Below are 23,451 nucleotides of genomic sequence, written 5' to 3' on the forward strand. Positions count from 1 at the left end.
GTGTGTTGCATTACCGCTCTTCACTTGGTAACTCCGTCCCTTTTATTATATTTTTCCTGATTTTATTTTATTCTTTCTATTTTTACCTTCCGTGACCAAGATTCCAGCGGAGAGTCGAAAGCTCAGGAGTGCAAGAAATAGTATTCAGAAATTGCACAGATCTGTAAGTAAAATCAAAATCAAACCAACTAACTAAATTGTTCATTACTTACTTCACGGACTGACTGCATACGAAACACTCCCTGAGAATATTTAAACCTGTGTGCAAGAAACATTACAAACCGATATTTGTTACTTAACTCCAAGATTTCAAAAGTTGTCTAGAGGGAAGGTAGTTAAAATCGGTGAGTAGGTAAAGTTAAAAAATTAACAACATGAAATAAAGATTCTTAAGAATGTGTTATCTTCTGAGATTCAGTGTACATTCAAGGGTTACAGAACAACTGATAAACTGAAGTATTCTCTCTTATTTTTGTAATCAATACATTATGTTCCAAGATAATTTTGAAACAGTGTTCACCAAATTTACGTCAGAAGTGTTTCTGCTTTGGCCTTCAGCTTGTCTTTGAGGCACGAAATATCTTAATAACTTATCGGTAATAAATTAAGAAAGCGTACAGCAAGTAAGTTCTATAAACATCACATCCAACAGTCAAAGTGATTATAGCTCAGAAATGATTTATTCGGCACCCAAACTGGATAAGAAAATTACCTAATTATTGTGGCACATATTTATCACTAATTTACTAAACAAATTATAGAGTACAAATAGAAGTACTACAGAATTCTTCTTAGCAAAAACTTTGAATTCCGCTTGTTCAACCGTACTACTTTATAAAAAACTATGTGGTTTTATATATATATATATATATATATATATATATATATATATATATCGGGTGTTCTAAAAATGGCGCCCATGGACCACAGAGCACTATTCTACTGGCCAAAATAAACCGAAAATGTTATATGATGGTATGCCCTCCGGACCCTCCTTTAGTCGTTATGGGGAACCAAACTTTCACAATGTGGTAACGTCGCAGGTTAACTTGGAACTATTAGCATTACTCTAGGAAAATATCAAACAGTTAAATCGATAGCTACACTAATAAGTGATGCTAGTATCAATTTATATCGACTTTAGTTGCCATCTGGAAAGAATCGATGCAAATATTTGAACGAGTGGTAGATCTACTGTATGATTTTTTTTTTTTTTTTTATTCGCGACGTTACCACATAGTGTAATTGGTATCTCCACGCGAGGATCCGAAAGGTATACAAATATATATATGTTTCTGCTTTATTTTGACTTGTAGAATAGTGCTCTGTTGTCCGTTTTAGAACATCAGACAGACGTCTGCAATGAAACTGAATGCGAATATTAATTTCTCGATGCATCTATTTGAATTGCATCAGCCTCTACTGCTTCTGACTGCAAACTCAAAAAACGCACGAAGAGATGCAAATGAAAATGATCCCAACATGATGGAATTGTTCTCCCGAATCTTGCAAGCAGAGCGTCGTCTGTAGTGGATCCAAAATAGTTTTCAGCGGTCAAAATGACTATAAAAGCAGTGTTTAAGAAGATATACCAATAAATCAAGTGAAAATATAAAGTGTAGAAAATACGAGAATAATCCGAATAATTTTAAATATATTATTACGTCTGCTTGATCAAAATACCTGAGAATAAGATTCAATGCAATTCACGTTAATTAAGATGGTTTTCGTTGAAAATTTCATATCTTCTGTATGCGTTCAACCATTCTGCTTTTTGAAACCGACTTTTATTTATATTCTCGTTTCATTCTAGCATTATACTACGTTATATTTGTACTATGTATGTTAATATTACATTATTAGAGTATTCAAGCAGTAAGAGGCAACGTACGTATAAAGTGGGGAGTAGTATCTTCAGTCTTCATGACCCTTAATCCCCAGCAAATGGAATATAAATTCCTTAATCGGCAGGAAAATTATGTATATTCACACAGTAAACTTGTGGCCACCGACAAACTCCCTTTCCCATCTCTTCGTAAGAAACAACTCTTTCCGCAAGCACAATCATAAGTAAACACAAAAGTCTTTTCTGCATGTGTCTGGGCACAATGCTGTCATATTTTTTTTTCTTCTTGAAAATGTGTGGACACCATATGTCTTTCTCTTCTAGAGAAAGCCATATAGAAAACTGTAGCGTTAATTGTGTGATGAAAACAGGGAGAGGAACAAGGTTTAGAAATCTGGCTACTGTGATTTCTTTGACAGTCCCAGTGAAGTTTGCGGTCGTTAAGCCACAGGGTGGTGAAGGAAAGTTTTTCCTCTTCCAGGAAAAGTAGTCGTTTATTCATGACCCCAACTTTATAGCAGTAAGACAAAAGATGGGAATCACTTCTTTCTAGCTAAGTGACAAGTATTAATATGTTGTAATAGTTCTCTCAGGAGTTTCCTTAAAATAATGTTTAAAACTTAAAAATATTGAATTTTGAAGTTTAAATTTGAATTTTTGAAGTTTTTGATTTCCCTAAAAATTTGAAGTTTAAAATTTCTCATCAACCCTCCTGATACCGCAAGCCACTACATTGCGAAAATAGTAAGTCCTTTGATACCTAAGCCATTATATTGGTGTATGCAGAAGGTCCAATGTGACATGCGACTGGCCGGTTGGGAAACGGAGTTTTTGGTTCGTTTGGGTGTCGAATATCTCTTCACACATAGTAATAAAAATTTATACTAATAATACTAATAGTATTGGTATTAGTATTATTACTATTAGGTTAGGTTAGTAATAATAGTATTTCATCCTAACACCTAAACCAAACAGATTTCGTATTGGGAAGGTTGTAGCTACATTTCAAATAAAATTATTTACAAACCAAATTGAAAACGGGGGTGTTTTGGGGGTGGTTCCCCCAAAAACTTATCCTTTTTTTCTAGAATTTTCGGCTTTTGCCCCCGTGGAACCCTGAATTTGAAAAAATATCATGAATGCCACAAAAAATTAAACTAGAGACCCTAGACAACAACATTCTTTTTACTTGATGTCTCTATGCACAATAGAAGTGATGCTATACGCTTTTGTTTCATACACTATAGACTATTAAAAATCATTTAAATGGCCTGCGGAATCGCTAAGCATACTGGGTGTTGGCGGCGATATCAGGAGGGTTAAATATTCAGAGAGATATGTTGATATAGATCCTTGGATCCAGCGGAGGAACTTTAGTTCGCAGTTCGCTATCACATCCATTTTAACTGGAAGCACAGCCTAAATCATCCTCCGTACTACTACTGGATTTTGAACTTTTTACTATCTGAAGATACAACAAAAGGGATACATAGTTTACTGTCGCAAACAAGGAAAAACTTTCGCCGACGGATCCATTGTTTATACTTTATAACTTCTTTCAGGCCAATTCGTTTGCAAATAGGTGAACGGAGAAAGGAACTTCCCTAAAACTATATATATACTAACACATAAAAAGAATTGAATACACTTACTTGTTTCTCTGCATGTCGGACAGGCATTGCAGCTGTAATTTTTGTGTGTGTGAGCGATTCTAACGCTTTACGCGTTCGCTCCGTTACTTCTTGGATCTCCTCATCATCAGGCCGTTGCAACGAAGGATCATCTTCACCTACTACTTCAGCTGGCAGTAAGTCCGTTAATTTCGAATATATTATCTGAAAAATAAATAAATGCATAAGTAAATAAATATTTATTTTAGATGAAACAACTAATAACACATCATAAAGATCAAGCATTCGAATTTACACTTTATTTTAGGCTCATTTTAAGTTAATCATTTTCGAAATTTGTCCTTCCTATTTCAAGTTACCCCTGCAATTTAAACCTTCAGAAATAAGGGTGCCTAACAAAAAGATTAACAGATTATTTTTGAAATATTGATAATACGAAAATTACAATATACACTGAGGGAATACTAATTTTCTAAAATGCCTGAAGTTTCATTCAACAATTTTGAGGCAAAGGACTTCCTGTAGTCTTATTGTTATTGCGTGATTCTGAGTCGATCCTATAGGCTTACTAAATATACAAACACAGAAATTAGTATAAATTCTCATTTACATTGATCAGGTTAGTCGATTCACTACACGACTATAGGCATCATGTAGATTCTTCACGACAAGCTGCTGAAGAAAAAAAGAGGGGGGAAGGCTAAAATATGATGTAAAGTTTCAACTTATTAAGACTGGACATATTTTCGAACTTTATTTTTTTCTAACAAGATCCTGAGACGAATATTCGGACCCAAGAGGAACGGGAATGAGGGATGGTGGAAACATCATAATGAGCAACTGCATAATTTATACCGTTTACCAAACATTGTTAGGGGCATTAAGTCTAGGAGGGTCTGGTGAGCAGCTCATATAACCAAAATGGAAAAAAGTAGGAACGCTTTCCAAGTTTTAACTGGAAGTCCAATCGGAAAACGACCATTAGGAAGACCTAGGCGCAGGTGGAAAGAGAATAGATGGGTCTTGCAGAAATAGGAATACAAAGTAGAAACTGGATACAGTTGGCTAAGGATAGAAGTCAATGGAGAACTCTTGTGAATGCGACATTGAACCTCCTGGTTCCACAGGCCATAGTGTGATTTTTTTTTTTTTTTTTTTTTTTTTTTTTTAAATATATATAAAGCTTTAGTATCACAGGACACCTTTCTCGCAAGTCTACCTATATATTTACCGTTTGATTACGTTTAATGCTATTTTTCTGTTTTGATAATTGTCTTCACGTCTAAATTCATTCATTCCTAAAGGCAAAGCTTTGTTATTGCAGTCGTACATTTTATTTTAGCACAACATATACTAAACAGAAAGCACACTTTACTTCAATCCAAACGCGGTATGGATCGCACCACATTTCCAATTAGAACGTGTAATAAATTAGCTTCCAGTTTGTTAAAATTAATTTTCTACTTTTTTCATTACAAGTGACAACATAACTGTATTTTTTCTCACGTACTATTACAGCAATGACCCAGTATTTTCACTATATCTCTGAAATATAACAGATGGACCCGCGTAGCGCAGTCGCTAACGCTCCTGCCTTTGCTGCCAGCGGTCCCGGAGTTCGATTCCCGGTAGGGACACTCGGTAGAAAAAGTGTAAGAGTTTTCTAAGGCCAGCTATCCTAAGTTAGGTTTCCCTCATTCACACCAGGCAAATGTTGGGATGGTACCTAACTTAACGGTCCTAGGCTGCTTCCCTTTCCTCGGATAGTGTGATCGTCGGGAGACGTCATCGCTCATATGTGACGGGCTAACATGGCCATAGATGCCGAAAACCCAGAAATCTAACTCCTAAAATATAACGAGTATGTCTCAATTATTTTTGTTTGTTTCAGACACAGAGTTGCCTAGTTATATGCAAAAAAAAAAAAAAAAAAAAAAAAAAAAAAAAAAAAAAAAAAAAAAAACAAGGAAATTAACACTTTTGTCTGGAAATTTCCAGAACTTACCTCTATAATTTCCCATTTTCACGAGTATTCAAACGGAAAATGATACCGAAGAAAAGAGCATTTATTTGTAATTTCAATACGGTATAACTCGGATTTCTATTTTAATTAGGGCTTGAGTTATAAGCGTCTAAGTGAAAGTGTACGATTTTGCCAGCAGAAAAAATCGTATAAGGGGGCAGGGAGGGTGAGTTTTAATTTTCTTTTCTGCCAAACCAATGGCGATCGAGTTGTAAAAATTTACATGAGCACTTATTTTGACACGATGAATAGATTCAAAGATTTTTTTTCTTTTAAAAGAAAGATTAAGTTTTTTCTCTCCTCCATCTTGTTAAATCTTTTCTTGAATCTGGTGTTACTGTTAATCATACGAAAATTAAATGCACTGAATTTGTTGGCCATTTTGACTCCCGTAGTTGTTCTCTTTCACTAAGAATGTTACCTCTTCTACGAGGGATAATCGAAAAAAGGTTACAAAGCCTATTACGGCTTGTATGTGAGACACAGCTGGAAGATCAACGCACCTGATGATAGAGGGCATTCAACACTAATTCTCGATGTAATCACAGTTCTTGTTCAACCGCATACCACAACGGTAGATAAAGTTTTCTACACTATTTGGATAGAAATTCGCGTCAAGTTCTCGTTGCCACTGTGGGGCAGTGGTTTTTACATAATCACGTGCCAGCCGTTTTCTGTTTTAGAACAGAGAAAAGGTAAAAGTCACTGGGGTTAGGTCAGAAATGTAGAAGGGGTGTTCTAGTTGTGCCGAGCGTAACGTCAGTGGTTGAAGTACTGGATCTACCGCTGTGTCCAGGGTTGTCATTAAGAATTTTGGTCCGTCTTTCTTTGAAGACACAATACCATTTACCTACACGTTACTTTGATGTTTAACCCTCCCCATACATCTCTACCATCTGCCTATGAATGTCAGCAGGTGTAATGTTTTTGGTCCACTTAAAATGCACCACTGACCTCACTTCTACTTTTGGCCAATTTTCCAGTCGAGTCGTCATTTTTAATGTCCGCTTCTCGGGTATACATGATCAGAACCCGAAGTTTTCAAACTTGCAGCAAGACAGACACAATAATAATCTTCAAATGAATTTTCGTTAAGTTACAGTGAATAACGTAAAAAGTGTTATACTTTGTAACCTTTTTTCTTTTTTCGATCATTCCTCGTATGAATAACTTGAGTAAGGTGATAATGAACAACATTGTCGCACTTTCCTTTCTATTTTTGCTTCTCTCCTGCTACCATACAGTTTTAACTCTTATACCAGTACTTTGTATTTTATAGAGATGCAGAATGAATTTCCTATCTCCCTAGTTACTGCCTGAATGAACAGCCACAAGTCAACATTATCGTCAACGAAGTCCATATATCTTTTAATGTAAAAGTTTTAGTATTCTAGTACCCTTTCTAGGCTTTAATAGTGCAAGTATTGCATTTTCCTGTTCTGAAAGCATCTAACAATAGGTCTATTGTATTTTCAATCTATATATATACTGTAAAGCTGAAAATCACTACGTTTGTGACTCTAAATCTCCTGAACCGCCCGAACGATCTCGATCAAATTTGTAACATGGATGAGGTTTGAGGCTGGGCTAGTTTTAGACTATTCACTTTGATGGTAGATCTTAGAGGTGGGGGTATAAAAAAAAATAAATAAAACTTAACTCTTGAACCACTCGACCGATCTTGATCAAATTTTCAACATAGATGAGGTTCAGGCCTGGGATTATTTTTATAATTTAAATTTGGCAAACTAGGGGATGAGAAGGAGGGGGAAATATATAAAAAATCGATTTATATAAGACTGAAAGTTACTATTTTTGTAACTTAACTCTTGAACTATCCGACCGATCTCAATCAAATTTTCAACATATATGAGGGTGAGGCCTTGGGTGTTTACCATTTCACTTTCAAAAATTAAAATAAAAATGACTCCTTTGTGACTTCAGCACTCTTGAACTACCCTACCAATCTCAATCAAATTTTCAACATACATGAGTATAGGCGCAGGGATTACTTTAGGCTATTTACTTTGACGATGCAACGTAGCAAAGGAAGAGAAATTTAAAAATGATCAAAAATCACCGATATTAGTGTTGAATCCATAGTTTTCGGGGTCGATGAGAGAAACAGTGACACTTCTGAAGCTGTTTCAATCCAAGTTCAGCCCTGATAGTTGGGGAGGATAAACATTTAAAAATAGGGGATAAACATTTAAAAATGATTGAAAATGACTAATATTAGTGTTGAATCCATAGTTTTAGCAGTAGCTGAGATAAACAGTGACAATTCTGATGCCGTGTGCCGCAGCACGGAGGGGGGAGCTCTATATACAGTATAATAATAATAATCATCATCGAAAATGACCAATATTAGTGTCTAATCAACAGTTTTCGGGATCATTCAGATGAAAAGTGACATTTCCGATCTGGTTTAAATCCATAATCAGCCTCGCCACTCGGGGGAACGTGAGAAAGATATATATATATATATATATATATATATATATATATATATGATCCTAAATGGCCACTATCAGTGTCAAATTTATAGTTTTCTGGATCGCTTAGATAAACAGTGATACTTTCGATCCCGTTTAAATTCAAATTTAATCCCGCAACTTGGGGGAGGGGAGGAAGAGATATTTAAAAATGATCGAAAATGACCGATATTAGTGCTGAATTCACATTTACGGGGGTCGCTGAGATGAATAGTGGCACTTTCGATGCCACGGCACACAACATATATATAAATGATCTAAAATGACCAATATTAGTGTCGAATCCATGGTTTTCGGGGTCGCCGAGATGATCAATGATCTTTCCGATGCTGTTTACATCGATGCTATTAAAAACGAAAACAGCATATTTCACGGGCACTAAACACATAAGATACGGAGTTGTGCATTTAAATTTTCATTTCAACCCAGCGAAGCGGGTAATATATGCTAGTTTTAATTATATTTTAACTGTTCATCAAAATTCTTGAGGCATGAAACAAGACAATCTCGACCATTACTATTCTTAGTCTATTTATATGATACCTTCTTCATATCATTTCGTAAATATTTCATTTTCACCGCAATTTTGTACAAGCTCTGCGGGAAAGCTATCTGTATCTGTTGCTTTATTCTCCTCCTATAATTTCCCTAGAACAGTGCCTTTCAACCCTTTTCCTATGGCGACACCTATTAGCGCACAAATTTAACACGATAACCATTCATTGATATTAATTACAGAACACACGAAGGTCAGTCAAAAAGTTAGTTGCACTAATTAAGAAAATAAAACAGGACAGAAATTTTACAATAAGTTTATTTGTATTGTAAAGTTCCATTCACAATTTACTTTTCAACTTAATTACCTCCGTTATTTAAGCTTTTGTCGAGGCGTGGTACAAGTTTGTCTATGCTTTCTGCAAAGAAATCTCGTCCAATGCCCGATAACTATTCTTGGGCTGCAGCTTTCACCTCGTCATCCGAGTGGTATCGCCGCTTTAAAAGTTCGTTTTTCATGGGACCAAACATATGGAAGTCACAAGGTGAAAGTCTTCCCTCACGCTCAGCATCGTCAATATCTCTACGTCCGTTCACAAATATGTTTCACCACTTCGTGATAGCTTGACGTGACATTGAATTTTTACCATACACTTCATGCAACTGCCGATAAATTTCCGTGCAGTTACACCTTTTCGCCCCCCTTCCCCCTCCAAAAAAAATCACTGTACGCATTTTCAATTTGGACGCCACTTACACCTATCGAGACATGTTTACAACTGATTATCAGAACATCTCCACTTACTTCGTGAAAACCGGTACGTCACACGATACAGCTATATGTCTGTAGTGTTGATACACAGTTTCATCAAAATAGCCTGTGACCGAAAATATTTACGAAGGAGTGGCACTAATTTTCTGACCCATGTGCATTCTAAAGTAATAAAGATGTTTTAATTTTATTTTTTAATTTTTTTAAATGTTAATTTTAATGATTTTTCCAAGTATAATACAGTAAACACCTTATTCACAGATACAAAACTCCACGTCTTCACACTCATAATACAAGGTGGCGACAAAAGTTACAGGAAGGAATTCCCTGACTTTTCCTGGTTTTCCAGAACATTGTTTTAAGTTTTCCCTGATGCGTAATTAGCCATACATACTTTCCCATGTTAATTGTAAAACAAGACCAAGAAAACACGATAACGGTGATACGTAAGTAATAATTTTTTCCCTTATCAACTAGAAAAAATAATATAAAAACAAATACAACGTATTTTATTACAAAATTACGAAACAGTTGCCGAATAAAAATTCCTGCACCAAGCTAAAATTCAAACATCTTTCCTGATACTTGAATATGTAACTTTAGTCTAAGACGAGTTTCGTCACATATGAGGGAGTAAATCACAGTGAGATACTCACTGAAAAAGGGAGATTTATATACATAAAACTGGTTATGGTATATTAACAACATATCTTTAGGGAAAAAAAAATCAACAGAATTATGTAATTCATTTCACTTCTCGAAAGGGTTTTATTTCCCCATCAATACTGTGCACATCTTCCATTATTTTATTCATCTTAGCTTTAAGCTCGTTCGGAATTATCTTTATTTTTCTGTCTTCTTCTTGTAGCTGATTTGCTGCTTCTACAAAACGAGTACAAGAATTTCGTACATAATAAATCCTGGATCAGGGTGTCTACTAAAATTCCCAAATGAAATTTCGTGACCTTTTCTTTACCAAACCATAAAATTTCGTAACATTCAAAAACTAATAACAGTCCCTATATTCTTCAGCACTTATCTTATCTCTACTTTCAAAGGTTGTTCCTTGGAGTGATAAAAGGTTGGTATCTTCTCAGTTGAATGAACTGGTTAGAGGCGTAGGTGGTTTCGGCGATGCGATGCGATTTGCATCGCCACTGCTCAATGATGCCAGCCGAAGGACAGTCTCAAGAGCGAATTTGAATGCGAATTAGGCCGAATTTTCATGCATGCGATCGAACGTGCTTTGCTTGCGATTTGGTAGCGTCTAAAGCCGACAATAGACGTATTTGGCGGTGAATTTTGACGTTTTATACAATAAAATTTTCCAGTCTGTGCTTATATTCGTACAGGTAAAATCCTAAAGCTGAATTTCGTGACTTTTTCTTGACTTACATGACTGTTTTCTGACTTCGTGACCGATAGACACCCTGAGGATTTCTTTATGGATAGTTTCTCAAAGTCACCCGAAAAAGGCATTGAATCGTGCACAAGTCTGAATGCTATTAAAGTATGTACTTTTAAATTATCTGCTACACACTGAGCACTGACTGAAAAGTTTTTCTATATTTGAATTCTTATGAGATAAAATCATGGTTATATTAACAACTAGCGTCAATTACACGCTTCGCTGAGTTAAAATAAAAAATTAAATCGATAAAAACAAAGAAAATACAATGAAAAATCAGAAAATAATAAATAATGTAAATAAATAAAAAGTAAATATTACTATTTGTGGGCTGAATTCGAATTTAAACGGCATCGGAAATGTCACTATTCATCTCAGCAACCCTACAATCTCTGGATTCGGCACTAATATCGGTCATTTTTGATCATTTTTATGTATCTCCCCCCTGTCCCAAGTTGCGGAGCTGAATTAGGATTTAAACGGCATTTTCCAGACGTTAAGAACAAATTTCTATAGACACTTCTTACAATTTCAGAGAAAATCCTCCAAAATGTTGAAATCCGTTAATGGTTGACATTTTTTAAAGACAGTATGTGTAGCAAAACCAATGTCAGTGTTTTTCACAGAAAGACTATTCCGTTCTCCGCATCAATACATGGACTCGGAAGAGTATTGTTATTTTCTACACTTTTCATTATAATTTGCAATTACAGTGAAAGTTTAGCAAATAACAATATTCATGAAGCAATGCTGTTTCCTTTTAGATATAATCCATAGAGTATTACTTATTTGTCGACAAAGAATTCCCTGACATTTTCACGTTTTCCAGCTCACGATTTACAAATTTTAGGTCTATATATAATGTAAAAAAGCAACTATATTTCTTGCTACCAGGGGGATCTTCATCTACTATGCATTCATATGTATACAATGGATGTGTAGGTGGAGAAATTTCGCAAAAATAAATTAACTTATTTTATAAAATATCTCCTACAAAATGGACGGTTAAGGAAAAAAAAAGTTCTGAAAAGTAAAAAAAAAAAAAAAAAAAGTACTTAAACCACCTGACTTTTTCAGGAGTTTTTACGAATAAGCTAAATTTCCTGTTTTTTTTTCCGGGAATTTTCAGGTCAGCGGGAACTCTGATCCATAATGTTTTTAATAATGCTGTTTCGTCTACTGAAAACTGACAAGTATTTCAACCTGCAGACCTAGTTTCAGACCACAAGCATCAATATGTTATCAGTAACTTACGGAGAATTCATCACTCGAATCGTAGACCTGGCGAATCAGGGTTGGACAGAAAATATTTACTGATAATAGAATTCTAATAATGCACCACCATACTGTTAACCTTATTTCTTCCCTCAATTAGAGTTGAGCTGACTTCGAGTTAACGTACCTTTCAGCAGCGAGGCTATATGAAACGGGGCCTACTGATTAACGTGGAATCCGAACCACAGGAGCTCCGCTGGGAATCGAACCCGGGTCTCTCACGCCAAAGGCGTGTATGCTAACCGCTTAGCCACGAAGGAGCTCGCTCTCCTCAATTAGAATAAAAATTCTTGTAGGGGTTCTCAGATATGATGTTAGATCACTTTTTAAGGTAATACTATGACCCTTTCAACAAGTTTTTCTTTCCTCTTTTAAAGTAACATTTTTGTATCTTATGATTGAAGTTTCCATGAAAAGGAGAGAGTATTCTGGTTCATAATTTTGTCAATGTTGCAAGATCATGAAGTTCCATTCTGCACTGAGTAACGCAATCTAATTTTACCAGCTTTATTTTGGTAACATCACTGCAAATTTAAGCTGCCCGTGAATTCAACGAAATTACATTTATTTATTTTTTCTTATAGCTTTTGACCTCAAGCATTCATTTCCTTTATAAGCTATGATTCGCATTTTTCGCACATTCTACAACGAAGAGTGAAAGTTGCTTACTACGGTAAGATCAATTTACTTTTAAACGATAACTTCAAGTTTAATTTACTTTTTATTCAGTTCCTTTAATCTGTAACAACATCGTATTACATACCACACTAGAAAATCTATGTCAATATCGATGATGAGCCACTTGCGACTACTATAAATGTCACTGTTAACAAGATCGACATATCAAAAGAAAAAAAATGAAATGAAATCTTTGAGTTTTACGTCCCATGGTTATGCCGGTTAGGCTAAAGGAAACGGTGATAACGAGAAATGAATGAAATGGTGGAATGAAGAGTGGGAGGAAACGGGAGAACCCCGAGGAAACCCACGCACACGGTGTTTGTCCACCACAAAGTTCACTTGGCGGGAGCAGTGTTTGAATCCGGGACCCCATACACCAGAGGTGAACGCTCTACCACTGAGCCACCGCGGCCCCGACATATCAAAAGAAAGAAAAGTAAATTTTAGTCGAATTTTCGCTGATATCTGTTAGCATTGTGAATACTTAGGTAAGGAAAATGACATTTTTAAGTTTTATGTCCCATGGTTATGCCGTTTAAACTAAAGGAGACGGTGATGATGAGAAATTAACGAGATGGTGGAATAAAGAAAGTGGAGGAAACGGAAGAACCCACGCACACAGTGTTTGTCCAAAACAAAGCTCATTTGGCGCGGGATGAGATCGAACCAAGGACCTCATACACCAGAGGTGAATGCTCTACCATGAGCACTGTGGCTCCCACTTAGGTAAGGAAACGTATTTAGTGGGGAAAGGATCTATGGAAATCGAAAATCAGTACCTTCGTTTTACCAAATCTTTATAATGATAACATCTGTCAACGAAAATTAGACATTTCTTTATTAAACAATAAATAATCTGGATGATGGAAGTGAGCACCTATTTACAGTTTATTGACAAAACTGTCAGCAGTATATCCTTTATTAATGCCATCCGTCGCTCACGTTCAGATTTCACGAATACGATTTCATATTTAAATGTATTACTTGAAATACACCTAATAAGAATCAATGTGGTTAGAATTAAAGGGTACACATAATAATTAAAGACAGTGGCGTAAATCTGTCTTCAAAACGATGTTCAAAATATTAATGAAGTTAAAAACAATGCTGTGGAGAATCAGCAAAAGAACAGAGCTGTCTTCAACATTAGGAGGCGAGCAGATTTAAGGCTTATTCTGGGAGGACATCAATTTCATCTCACTTTCCTTTATAGCAGTCAGACACAAATCATCACATCCCCTCCCCCCCCCCCAAAAAAAAAAAAATAAATAAATAAATAAAATAAAAAAATAAAATCGGATTATTGGGGGGCAGTCCCCCTAGTTCCAAGATTGGAGGGGACATGTCCCCTCATCCCGCTGAGATTTGCGCCAGTACTTAAAGAGAAGAAATTAAAACTACTACAAATATGAAAAGCATTATTGTGTGGCATTCCCCATAATATAATAGAATTTACCTTATCTTTGCTATGCCCCTGTCTTGCTAATACATCATATTTGATTTTTCCTTGGGCATCAAGCTGCACAGCCAAAGCATTGGACGTACTAGCCTTTTCTTCCTTACCCATATTAAGAGGGTATTGGGCAACAGGAATTTCTGGAAACGCACCTCCATCTCCGAAGTCCTGTGAAAAATAAACACTTTATTTCACAAAACGAAACATACAAAATGTTCATAATCAGTACAATATGTTGACAACGCATTCACACAATACGCGCTTCTAAAAAATACTAACTAACAAGTATAATAAAGATTAAATAAAAGTGTACGTACCAAAATGTGCAAAGTAAGTGGATAACAACAAACAAGTATGTAAAACGTACACACAAAGTAAAATGTGAGAGAAAGCTCTTACATAAAAAAACACGGAGCTTTGCAATTGAAGGGGTAATTTGGACAAGGGCGTATCGACCTACTTCCGGTAAATGAGATATACTTATTTTCTGCAAGTTTGAGCATGACCGTATGTTTCTAGGTGGTGTTAAGGTAATATCTCTGCTCCGTAGCGAACGCCTGTCTCCAAAAATAGTGTGTGAATACGATGGTTAATTGGACAAGGGCGTTTGTTTTTCTGCTCTCTTGTAAAATTGAAGAATTGCTAGTTACGCCCTTATCCAAATTTACCCCTCAATTATATTCCAAATATTAGCTGATATTGAGTTTAATAACGAAATAAGGCATTATCATCATAATAATAACATGCCTCTTCGTGGCCAAATGGCTAACAAACATGGTCTCCGTGCATGTAGCCCCGGGTTCGAATCATTGTATGGGGTATTCGCCTCAGGTGATACAAACTCCGAGTAGTTGTTCGCATTCAATTTTTAAACAGTAAGTCTCAATCCATTTAGCTTCGGTGCTGAAAAATGATGCTAAATGACAATCAATCAATTATTCATTACATGTCATTTCAAAATGTGATTGGCGGATTAAAGGATTTCCATGCTCCATGCACTTAACTTCACTTCAGACAGGGTTCTTACAGGTTAAAGCCCTTCATAAGCATTCTATGGCTACATCCCCTCCATCCCCCTTTTCTTACCAATTCGACAGTCTCTCTTTAGTATGGTTTTTATACTGACTTCGCAATTTGAACAAAACTCTTGACTTTTGCCCCAGAGAGTTACTGAAATTTAATACAAAGAAGACCTTTCTTCTTAAACTCGTCCAGTTCAGTATCAAAGACTAGCTCCTATTGATCCCTTTCCCGTTTCAGACGCATCCTCTGTTGCTGAAAGTTTATCAGCTGTCCATCCAACATTCTCTTCACAGCTTTCTTTCTGTTGTGCTCACTTATCTTCTTCAGATGGTGGAAGTACTCTTCGTAGCGACTCCTGGAGCTTGTCAAGTAAAGATTCATTCTTCTGGTGATTTGGATGTGTTCAATCAATACTTCCTACCTCTTGTATCTAGTTATGAATATGCTTTTGTGCTATAATAATCTTTTCATGTATATTTTCCATTAGGAATGATTAATTGAAGGAAAACCTTCTTCGATCGTTGCATTTCCATGTAATAGCAGGTCAATTTTCACTATCTTCCATAAATGTTTTTATTCTTCAGTACCAGCATGGAACTGCTCGTTACAATTCTGAAAGACTTCTTGAAGTCTTGTTGTCTTCAGACTAGAAAATAAGATGTATTCTTTCCTAGTTTTCAGCAAGCACATCGTTTATGATGTTACATATTTGAAGTTTCTTTATAAAAGGAGAGAACCTCTTTTGACTTACATGGAGTGAATAAAGTAAATTACCTAAAAATCTAACTGAAGACCCGACCTGGTTTGTACTTTATATATGTAAAAACAACTTAAGCTTGGCTGTCATGAAAATTAGGATGCAGTAGAAGTAATGTAAATATTCCAGTCTCTGTTGTTCCTCCGCCTCTGTTCTATTTGTTCGAGAAAACATCTGACATCAAATCGAATGTCGATATTGGTTACAAAAAGATTTTCTGCTTATCTCACATCAACGGTTAATAGACATGTATCTGTACATTTTAGCAGTTTTGATTTTACCCTGCTAAAATCGAATCATGAGATCTTGTCAAAGTTTTCCTACAGAATCAAAGATGAATGGACATCAATTGCTATAATTTTGCACAGAGCCAATTTGCACTTTATAAAGGAATCACTTGCTGCTTTCTCCAGAGTTTTTATAGGATTTGTATTCGGCAGCTTTCCCAACGCCCTTTCGCGTTTTTCCAACCAGCGGGCACTGCAGATCTTCACAGGAAATTCAATCCATTCTGTGATCTCAGTAAACTTCTTCGACGACCTGGTAAGAACGTAGTACAGAAGGTTGATCTGTCTGTGTGTTCCCGATTTTGATGTTTCACCTACCTTAAGAAAAACCACGGGACCACAATCGGTTGCCCTCGATGTGAGCAACATGTGTTTCGCAATAGCCCTATACTGTAAATTCCATTGTAGGAGGCTCCGTTGAAGTATATGAATGGGGATTTCGAGCCACCTCTCCTGCCAGGCTTTCCAAAGGCCACAGACAGTAGTGATACGACGAGGTGCAAATGCTCTTTTCAATACGCCCAGACTATAAGAATTTATGGGAATAACATCAGGTTACTTCACTGGTATGTCCTGGAAGGGAATAGCCTGGATGCCGGTGTCTGCCACTACCTGTTGCAGAAATCTCTGTGTAGAACAGGATGTATGTGATGAGGCCTTATCTATATACACACGGACTTGATTTCCACACAAACAAGGCAGATTTTCTGTATAAACTGGTGTGAAGATATTGCTGATAAAATGATTTTGCAGTTTTTAGGTACCTACCGAATCGCTAACTTACCTTCGTAACAGTATCAAGCGACAACCAGAAATACTTTCGAGAAATCTGCTTCGTACTGACGGATGGTCAGGACGGTTTTTGTGTCCATGAGGTGTATGTTACAGCTCGAATTTTGCCACGACCTGATAGATAAATTCATACTTCATCGAGTGTGGCAACAAGCTTCTACTTTTCACCGGATAGATGGCGTTCGTAAAGGCACTTACAGTGAGTCATTCTTTCCCTTCGACGGGCCGCAATAGGTCATGTCCACGATTAAAAAAAAAAAAAAAAAAAAAAAAAAAATCTGGAACTTTAATTTGCCACCTAGGTTGTGATTCACAGTTGACTGCGCCACGTGCAATCGTCATGCGATCACATGTTGTGTACGAGAGTTTTCTTGCAAAGCCATTCGGCGCAACTTTTGATCTGCAGATGGAGTCACCGCAGTACACAGTCGCTTTTGACTTCCTTTACTAAGAGAAGAAAGTGCTGAAACGTCTTGGTGTTTATGCCGATTAATTACATTCTGAATGGTCGTTAACTCTAATGCACACTCATTTTCCCCGCACTATATTTAAAACCTGTGTCACGGAAAAATTTGCGTGAGAAAGTGCTACGGCGTAACCTTCCGAAAAGCGATTCACCTTGGAAGCCATGGTGCACACACCACACACATGCAAAGTTGGTGCGATACTAGAGACCTTTCGCTTTCTCCTGCCGTTTGAATCATTCGGATCGGTCTATTCCGTGAGTAGGGGTGAAGGTTTAAAATCGGACATATATAGGGGATCAAATTTCTGTAGGATACACATTCTAGTCCAGCAACTCAACACCATGTTTCATCGAACCATAAATAACATACAAGCCGCATATACCAATATGTATCAAGCTTCTTTCGAGTTATCGGTGACCGTTCTGATGTGATCTTGGATATGAAAAAGGCAATTTAAATTGTTTGGACCATCCACGGAAATTTATACCAATTTTGTCAGTGGCAAAGGGAGAACCTTGCAAGTACATGTATTTTCTCCTTCTGAATAATTTTATTTAAAGCCTCAGCGAAGCAGATCAGAAACTGGCAACCTTTCAAGCAGTATAGTAATTGCTCTTGAAACAAATGTTCTCAATCCACGAACAATTAAATGTGAAACGTTGTCCTGTCCAATAGTGAACGCTTTAGAAATCTGGCTATCGGCGACTATTATCCTGAACACTGAATTTAAATTGTTTGCACGAATTGAATATTTTCTTGCACACAAGCTGGAGGGCTCAAATAATTCTGGCTCTTCATCTTTTACAATAAAATTATTATGGATTCTGGATCACTTCTCTCTATACTCGTAAACTGTTTTCTTGAAAGAAAGGTGATTCTCTAACAGATGCTGAAGACTCTGAAGATCCAGGTCCTATTTTATATTCTGAACTTCTGTAACTTCCTCCATGTTGACTCTCGAATTATTATTTAAATAATTATATCGACGGTGTCAAGGTAAAAGGTCGTAACCCTCCAAAAATTGAAAATGTGGAGTTTTATCTTATTCAGCTCACCATAGGTCAGGCCACATGTGAGAACAATATTGTAAGCTTCTGTGTATTATTAAGCAAAAAAACTTTTTATACTTGTCTTGCAAGGATATAAATGGGAGTTAGAGTTTTTTTTTTTTTCCCTGAAAAAGTTGGAAATGAGGCTAATGAGGTTTTACCTTAACACCACGGGTGCCCACAAGGGGGGGCTATGACGCAAAGTGCGTCATTGAAATATTTGGAGGGGGGTTAAAAATCTGTATAAATATGTTTGAGGGAGTGTAAAAATTAATCGAAAAGATGATTTTTTTCATGGAAGAACACCTACGGGTAAACAATTGGGGGGGTGCGTCATGGACATAAGGGGGGTGGGCACTACTGTTAACACCGTTGATATTCTTATATTTATATTTAAATAATTCTTCACTATAAGAGAAAAAGAAAGAAGACCTACAAAAGTTTTACAATTTCCTAGAGAAAAATGGTTATAAATAAACAATATAAAGAAAAGTAGAATCAAAGAGGACAGAAGGAAAGGGCAGAGAAAAGAGACAAAGAAAGAGAAGAGAAAATGGAATGGGATAGAGAGCATTGGAGAAAAGACAGAGATATTAAAGAACTTATTAATCAAAGGAGGTGTGAAGACATAGAAAACGAAGAAGTAGAATCCTAAAAGTGATTAAGGAAATGGGGAATGAGGACAAAAAAGAAGATGATGAAGGAGTAGTATATGAAGCGAAATGTAAGAAATGTGATACGATATATACTGGAGAATTGGAAAAAAAAAACTTAAAGAAAGAATAAAACAACTTACGGATGACGTGAGACTTAAAAGAGAAAATAACGCAATATATAAACATGTAAAAGAAATAGCATATGATATAGATTGGGAAGGGGTACAAGGTTTGGAAAAAGAAAATAGAACGTTAATAAGAAAATGGAAAGAAGAGAGAAAAACGAGAAGGATTAATGAATTGGACAAATGGACTTCAAATTCATGAATTATGGGATAGGTTGTTAGAAAGAATTGAATACAAATTAAGATATTAGGAAATTTAATTGATATTTGGGAATAAGAAGAAAAGTAAGAGAAAAATGATGATAATAGTGATTATATATTTATATATAACCTTGTAAATAATATATCATACAGAGCACCAAACAAACCACAGAGTAAGGAAAGCAAATTTATTATGTAAGAACGGTACAAAGAACTCTACAGTAAATAGGCCTAACTTACTTGCTATGTATAATAACAGAAGACTTTAGGCTTGTATTAGGTTTTTAGTACTTTTATAATATTTTATCCTGTTTTAACAATTCAGACATGATTCTCTTTTATGAATATTTATATTTTATTATTAGACAAACTAATCAAGATTAGGGCTATTTTAGTGGTTTTACTTTATATGACTCAATTTTAGACTATGAAATATCAAAATTGTAGTCTCATATGGTATACTTTGAATTTTAAGCCTTTAAATTGTATTACGCACAAATATTCAGTTACCTTGTACAGTGCTATACTTGGCTAACACTGTTATTAGCACTATTATTATTATGCTATTTACTTACTTATATTATTTGTAATGGCACCTTTATCAAAGCAATTTGAAAGAATAGGTAATAATTTTTATTATCACAAAGGGAAAATTAATGAAAAAAAGATCATTACTCTTGAATTCTGATTTTACTCTCTTTAAAAATATCAGTGCAGTTAAAGTGTTAACTACAGTAACTGAGAAATTGCACACTTGCAACTTAATAAATATTAATGAAAATGATTCCAAAGGACTCTTTTTAGTTTATAGTCATGTTGGTTTTGTTCGAATAAATGCTAAAATAAACCTAAATTTCAGGGTCTTCATCTTTCGAAGTTATATATATATATATTCTTGACATTGCGTTTTGTCGGGCTATCATATTCATATTCAAATAAGGCTTCACAGACTCCTGAATGAGTGACTTGGCTTACACAATATTGCTCATACTTAGATTTTTCAGTATTAACTGTAAGTTTAAATTCGGTGTGAAATTAGAGTACTGAAAAAGTTCCCTTTTAATTTATATGATGAGGTCGTGAACAAAAGAACCGCAATTCATTTGTTCTATATATATATATAAGATCCAATAACTATTCTCTGCCATCAAACCGACAATTTACAGTGCTTAAAGATATGTTCTTTGCCCACCTTAAAGTGTTTATTTACATGTATTTGAAATCTCAACTCAATAACTTTAAGAAAACGATTTTCGATAATACATACTTCCAAGGACCGTGGTATCCAACCTCTTCGCTGTCCATATGGAGGAGCTGTTGGACTTGCAGATACTAACTGGGCAGCATTTTGTTTAATTTTATTGCGTTCATCATCTCTGTCCCACACTGGTTGTGTGGGTGCTGGCAATATGCTGAAAAGCAAAAATATGTAGAACATTAAAGATACTACAACCAAAAAAACTCCAGATAACTATTAAAATAATGAAAACACATTTAAATGTACATTATCCTAATATAGCATTCAATTAAATCACAGATAATAGAGCAGGAAATCTGCACCTGTGCCGCTGCTCTGAAACTAACTAGAATTCCAGTGGAAGATCTGTAGCGTTATATTTTTATATTTCAACTTGTTACATTTATAGCCCACAGTTCGAATCACAAAAATCGATAAATACGATTAAACACCTACATTGTTTACAACTGACTTATTCTTGTTATTTTATGTATATTTATTCTGTTGCCATAGCAACAACAGACAAATAGCTATCTTGTTTTCAACAACTGACATTCCATGATTATTTATATAAAATCAACATATATTCTACATTTTCTTCTTCTTACTATTATTATCAACAAATTGTGCACTAGAGCCCGGGGAGGCAAAAGACTTGGAAGGTGATGTCCCTAACCCATGGTCCATCATGCCTGGCTTTGTGTGTTCGCACAGTGTCATTTTGAAAGTCTGATTCTTATTAGGGAAGAACATTTCTGCCATACACAGAATTTTAAGGATAGGGGTTCAAGCAGTCAATGCCATACCCTATCAGCGGAAGCATAATTTTTGTATATCAAGCGCGTTTATAAATGAATGGTGTAGTTTTAAAAATTAATAATAAATCTATTTACTACCTTAGATGAATATATTCTATACCGTAAGCAGTGGCAACTGTCCAAGTTTCTCATGCGCTATCTATGTTTGCTTGTTATGCTTTTACACCAGCATACAAAGTGAAAATGCGTGACTTTTATGAAGAAATGCGGTTGGAAATAGAGAAAGATGGTTTTGTAAAAAGAATTATCTTCTGCAATGAAGCCACTTTCCATGTAATAACAAGGTAAACAAACAATGTCCGTATCTGGGGAGCGAGAAACCACACCACACAGCGTGACTTTTCAGAAATGAAAGTTTTCTGTGCGGTGTCCCACGAGACAATGCACGACCCATTTTTGTTCGAACAATAAACTGTGACCGGTGACTCATTTCTAGACATGTTGAAAACCTGGTTGTTTTACCCCAGCTGAGCACCAATTCTGATTATTACATTTTGCAACTGGACGGAGCTCCGCCCTATTTTCACAGGAATGTACGAGAGTTTCTTAATCGTGTTTTTACGACCGCTGGATTGGACGTGGTGCAACAGAAAACAACAATCTTCTCCTCCTGGCTATCCCTTTCTTAGGATTTAACATCATGTGATTTCTTTCTTTGGGGGTTTGTTAAAGACAGAGTTTATGTAACGCTAATGCCCGTGTTCCCTGAGAAAGTTTGTAATCGGATAACGCATGCACTCCTGACCATCACGGTGGACAATCTACACCGAGTATGGGAAGAATTTGATTACCGCCTAGATGTGTGCTGTGTGATGAAGGGTACACATATTGAAGGATTGTGATTAATGCATCAGAAACCTGAGCAGTTGCTGCTGCTTATGTTGTAAGGTCTGTCTATATACGATAATAAATAGATATATAATTAACTTTTTTAAACTGCAGCATTCATTTATAAACACCCTGTATATCTTAATGCAGTAAATGCTTATTTATTTCACTTTTTTAAATACCCACAGCCCTCAATGCGCACGCCACTGCTACCGTCGGATAGACCTGGTAACCTAAAATGTAACCACTGCCAGTAATTCGTTTGGAGCTGTACCAGAATCAACGGAATACCACTATACAGCTAACGCCAGCATATGCCCCCCCCCCCTTCTTCCGTCCGGTACATAAACTTGGCCTATTGTTGGAAAGAAAAGCAAAAACCAGTCATTGAATTACAACACTCTCTTCCAATCACAAAGATCCAAGAGTTAAACTTTTGGTATGATCTTTCTCGAGCTACCACGTTCGCAGTAGTAATTAGAGGTTTGAAATTTACAACTAAAACGTGGATGCTGAGTTTATGCAGCTCTCGTTGGACTGTTGATTGTAGAAACAGATCGCTCCAGCTGCTGACTGAGTTCTGCTCTAGTATCGGTTCTATGTAAACACTTCCTTCAATTAATCCAATGTTCTCGGGATTGCTGCCAGAGTGAGTGTTGCTGTGCTGAGCTTTCGTTACCATACAGCGGCAACATCTTCGGAGCTATCTCCGCTAATAGCTCTGAAGATGTTGCCGCTGTATGGTAACGAAAGCTCAGCACAGCAACACTCACTCTGGCAGCAATCCCGAGAACATTGGATTAATAGTAGACACCAGCAAAGCTTCAAGATCATATTTTCTTCAATGTTCGGCAATATTTCTCACCTAGGATTGATTTTATCTTATGTGATGATGTCTTGCCATGAGTTCTGTATACCTTCATCATCGTGGTCACTGTTGCTCCCGGTACAGGTAATCAGTGTTTCTTTCAGGCGTGTTTTTGGGGGGCACTGCCTCGCGGAGGAGATTAGGTTGATACGTACTAGAATCGTAATTACCAGCAGTGAGAGATATATAGTTCCAGAATACAATAAATATAAACAAACATTTTAATATGCTGCTTTACAAGTGTTCCAAAGCTCGTGCTAA

At 36.1% G+C, this 23,451-nt stretch overlaps 1 protein-coding gene across 1 annotated transcript in view; it reads right to left on the reverse strand.

The window, feature by feature from the left end:
- The window catches only part of Bx42 (Puff-specific protein Bx42), an 88,288-nt gene that overhangs the window by 61,146 nt on the left and 3,691 nt on the right, over positions 1–23,451 (reverse strand). Inside the window, exons 2-4 of the mRNA XM_081726040.1 lie at positions 20,707–20,851; positions 14,083–14,250; positions 3,499–3,681 (exon numbers count right to left, since the gene is read on the reverse strand). Coding sequence (XP_081582166.1) covers positions 3,499–3,681; positions 14,083–14,250; positions 20,707–20,851 — 496 coding nt within the window. The remainder of the gene's footprint in view (positions 1–3,498; positions 3,682–14,082; positions 14,251–20,706; positions 20,852–23,451) is intronic.

This window comes from Thermobia domestica, chromosome 9, assembly GCF_964235325.1.
Source record: "Thermobia domestica chromosome 9, izTheDome1.hap1.1, whole genome shotgun sequence".
Lineage (NCBI taxonomy): Eukaryota > Metazoa > Arthropoda > Insecta > Zygentoma > Lepismatidae > Thermobia > Thermobia domestica.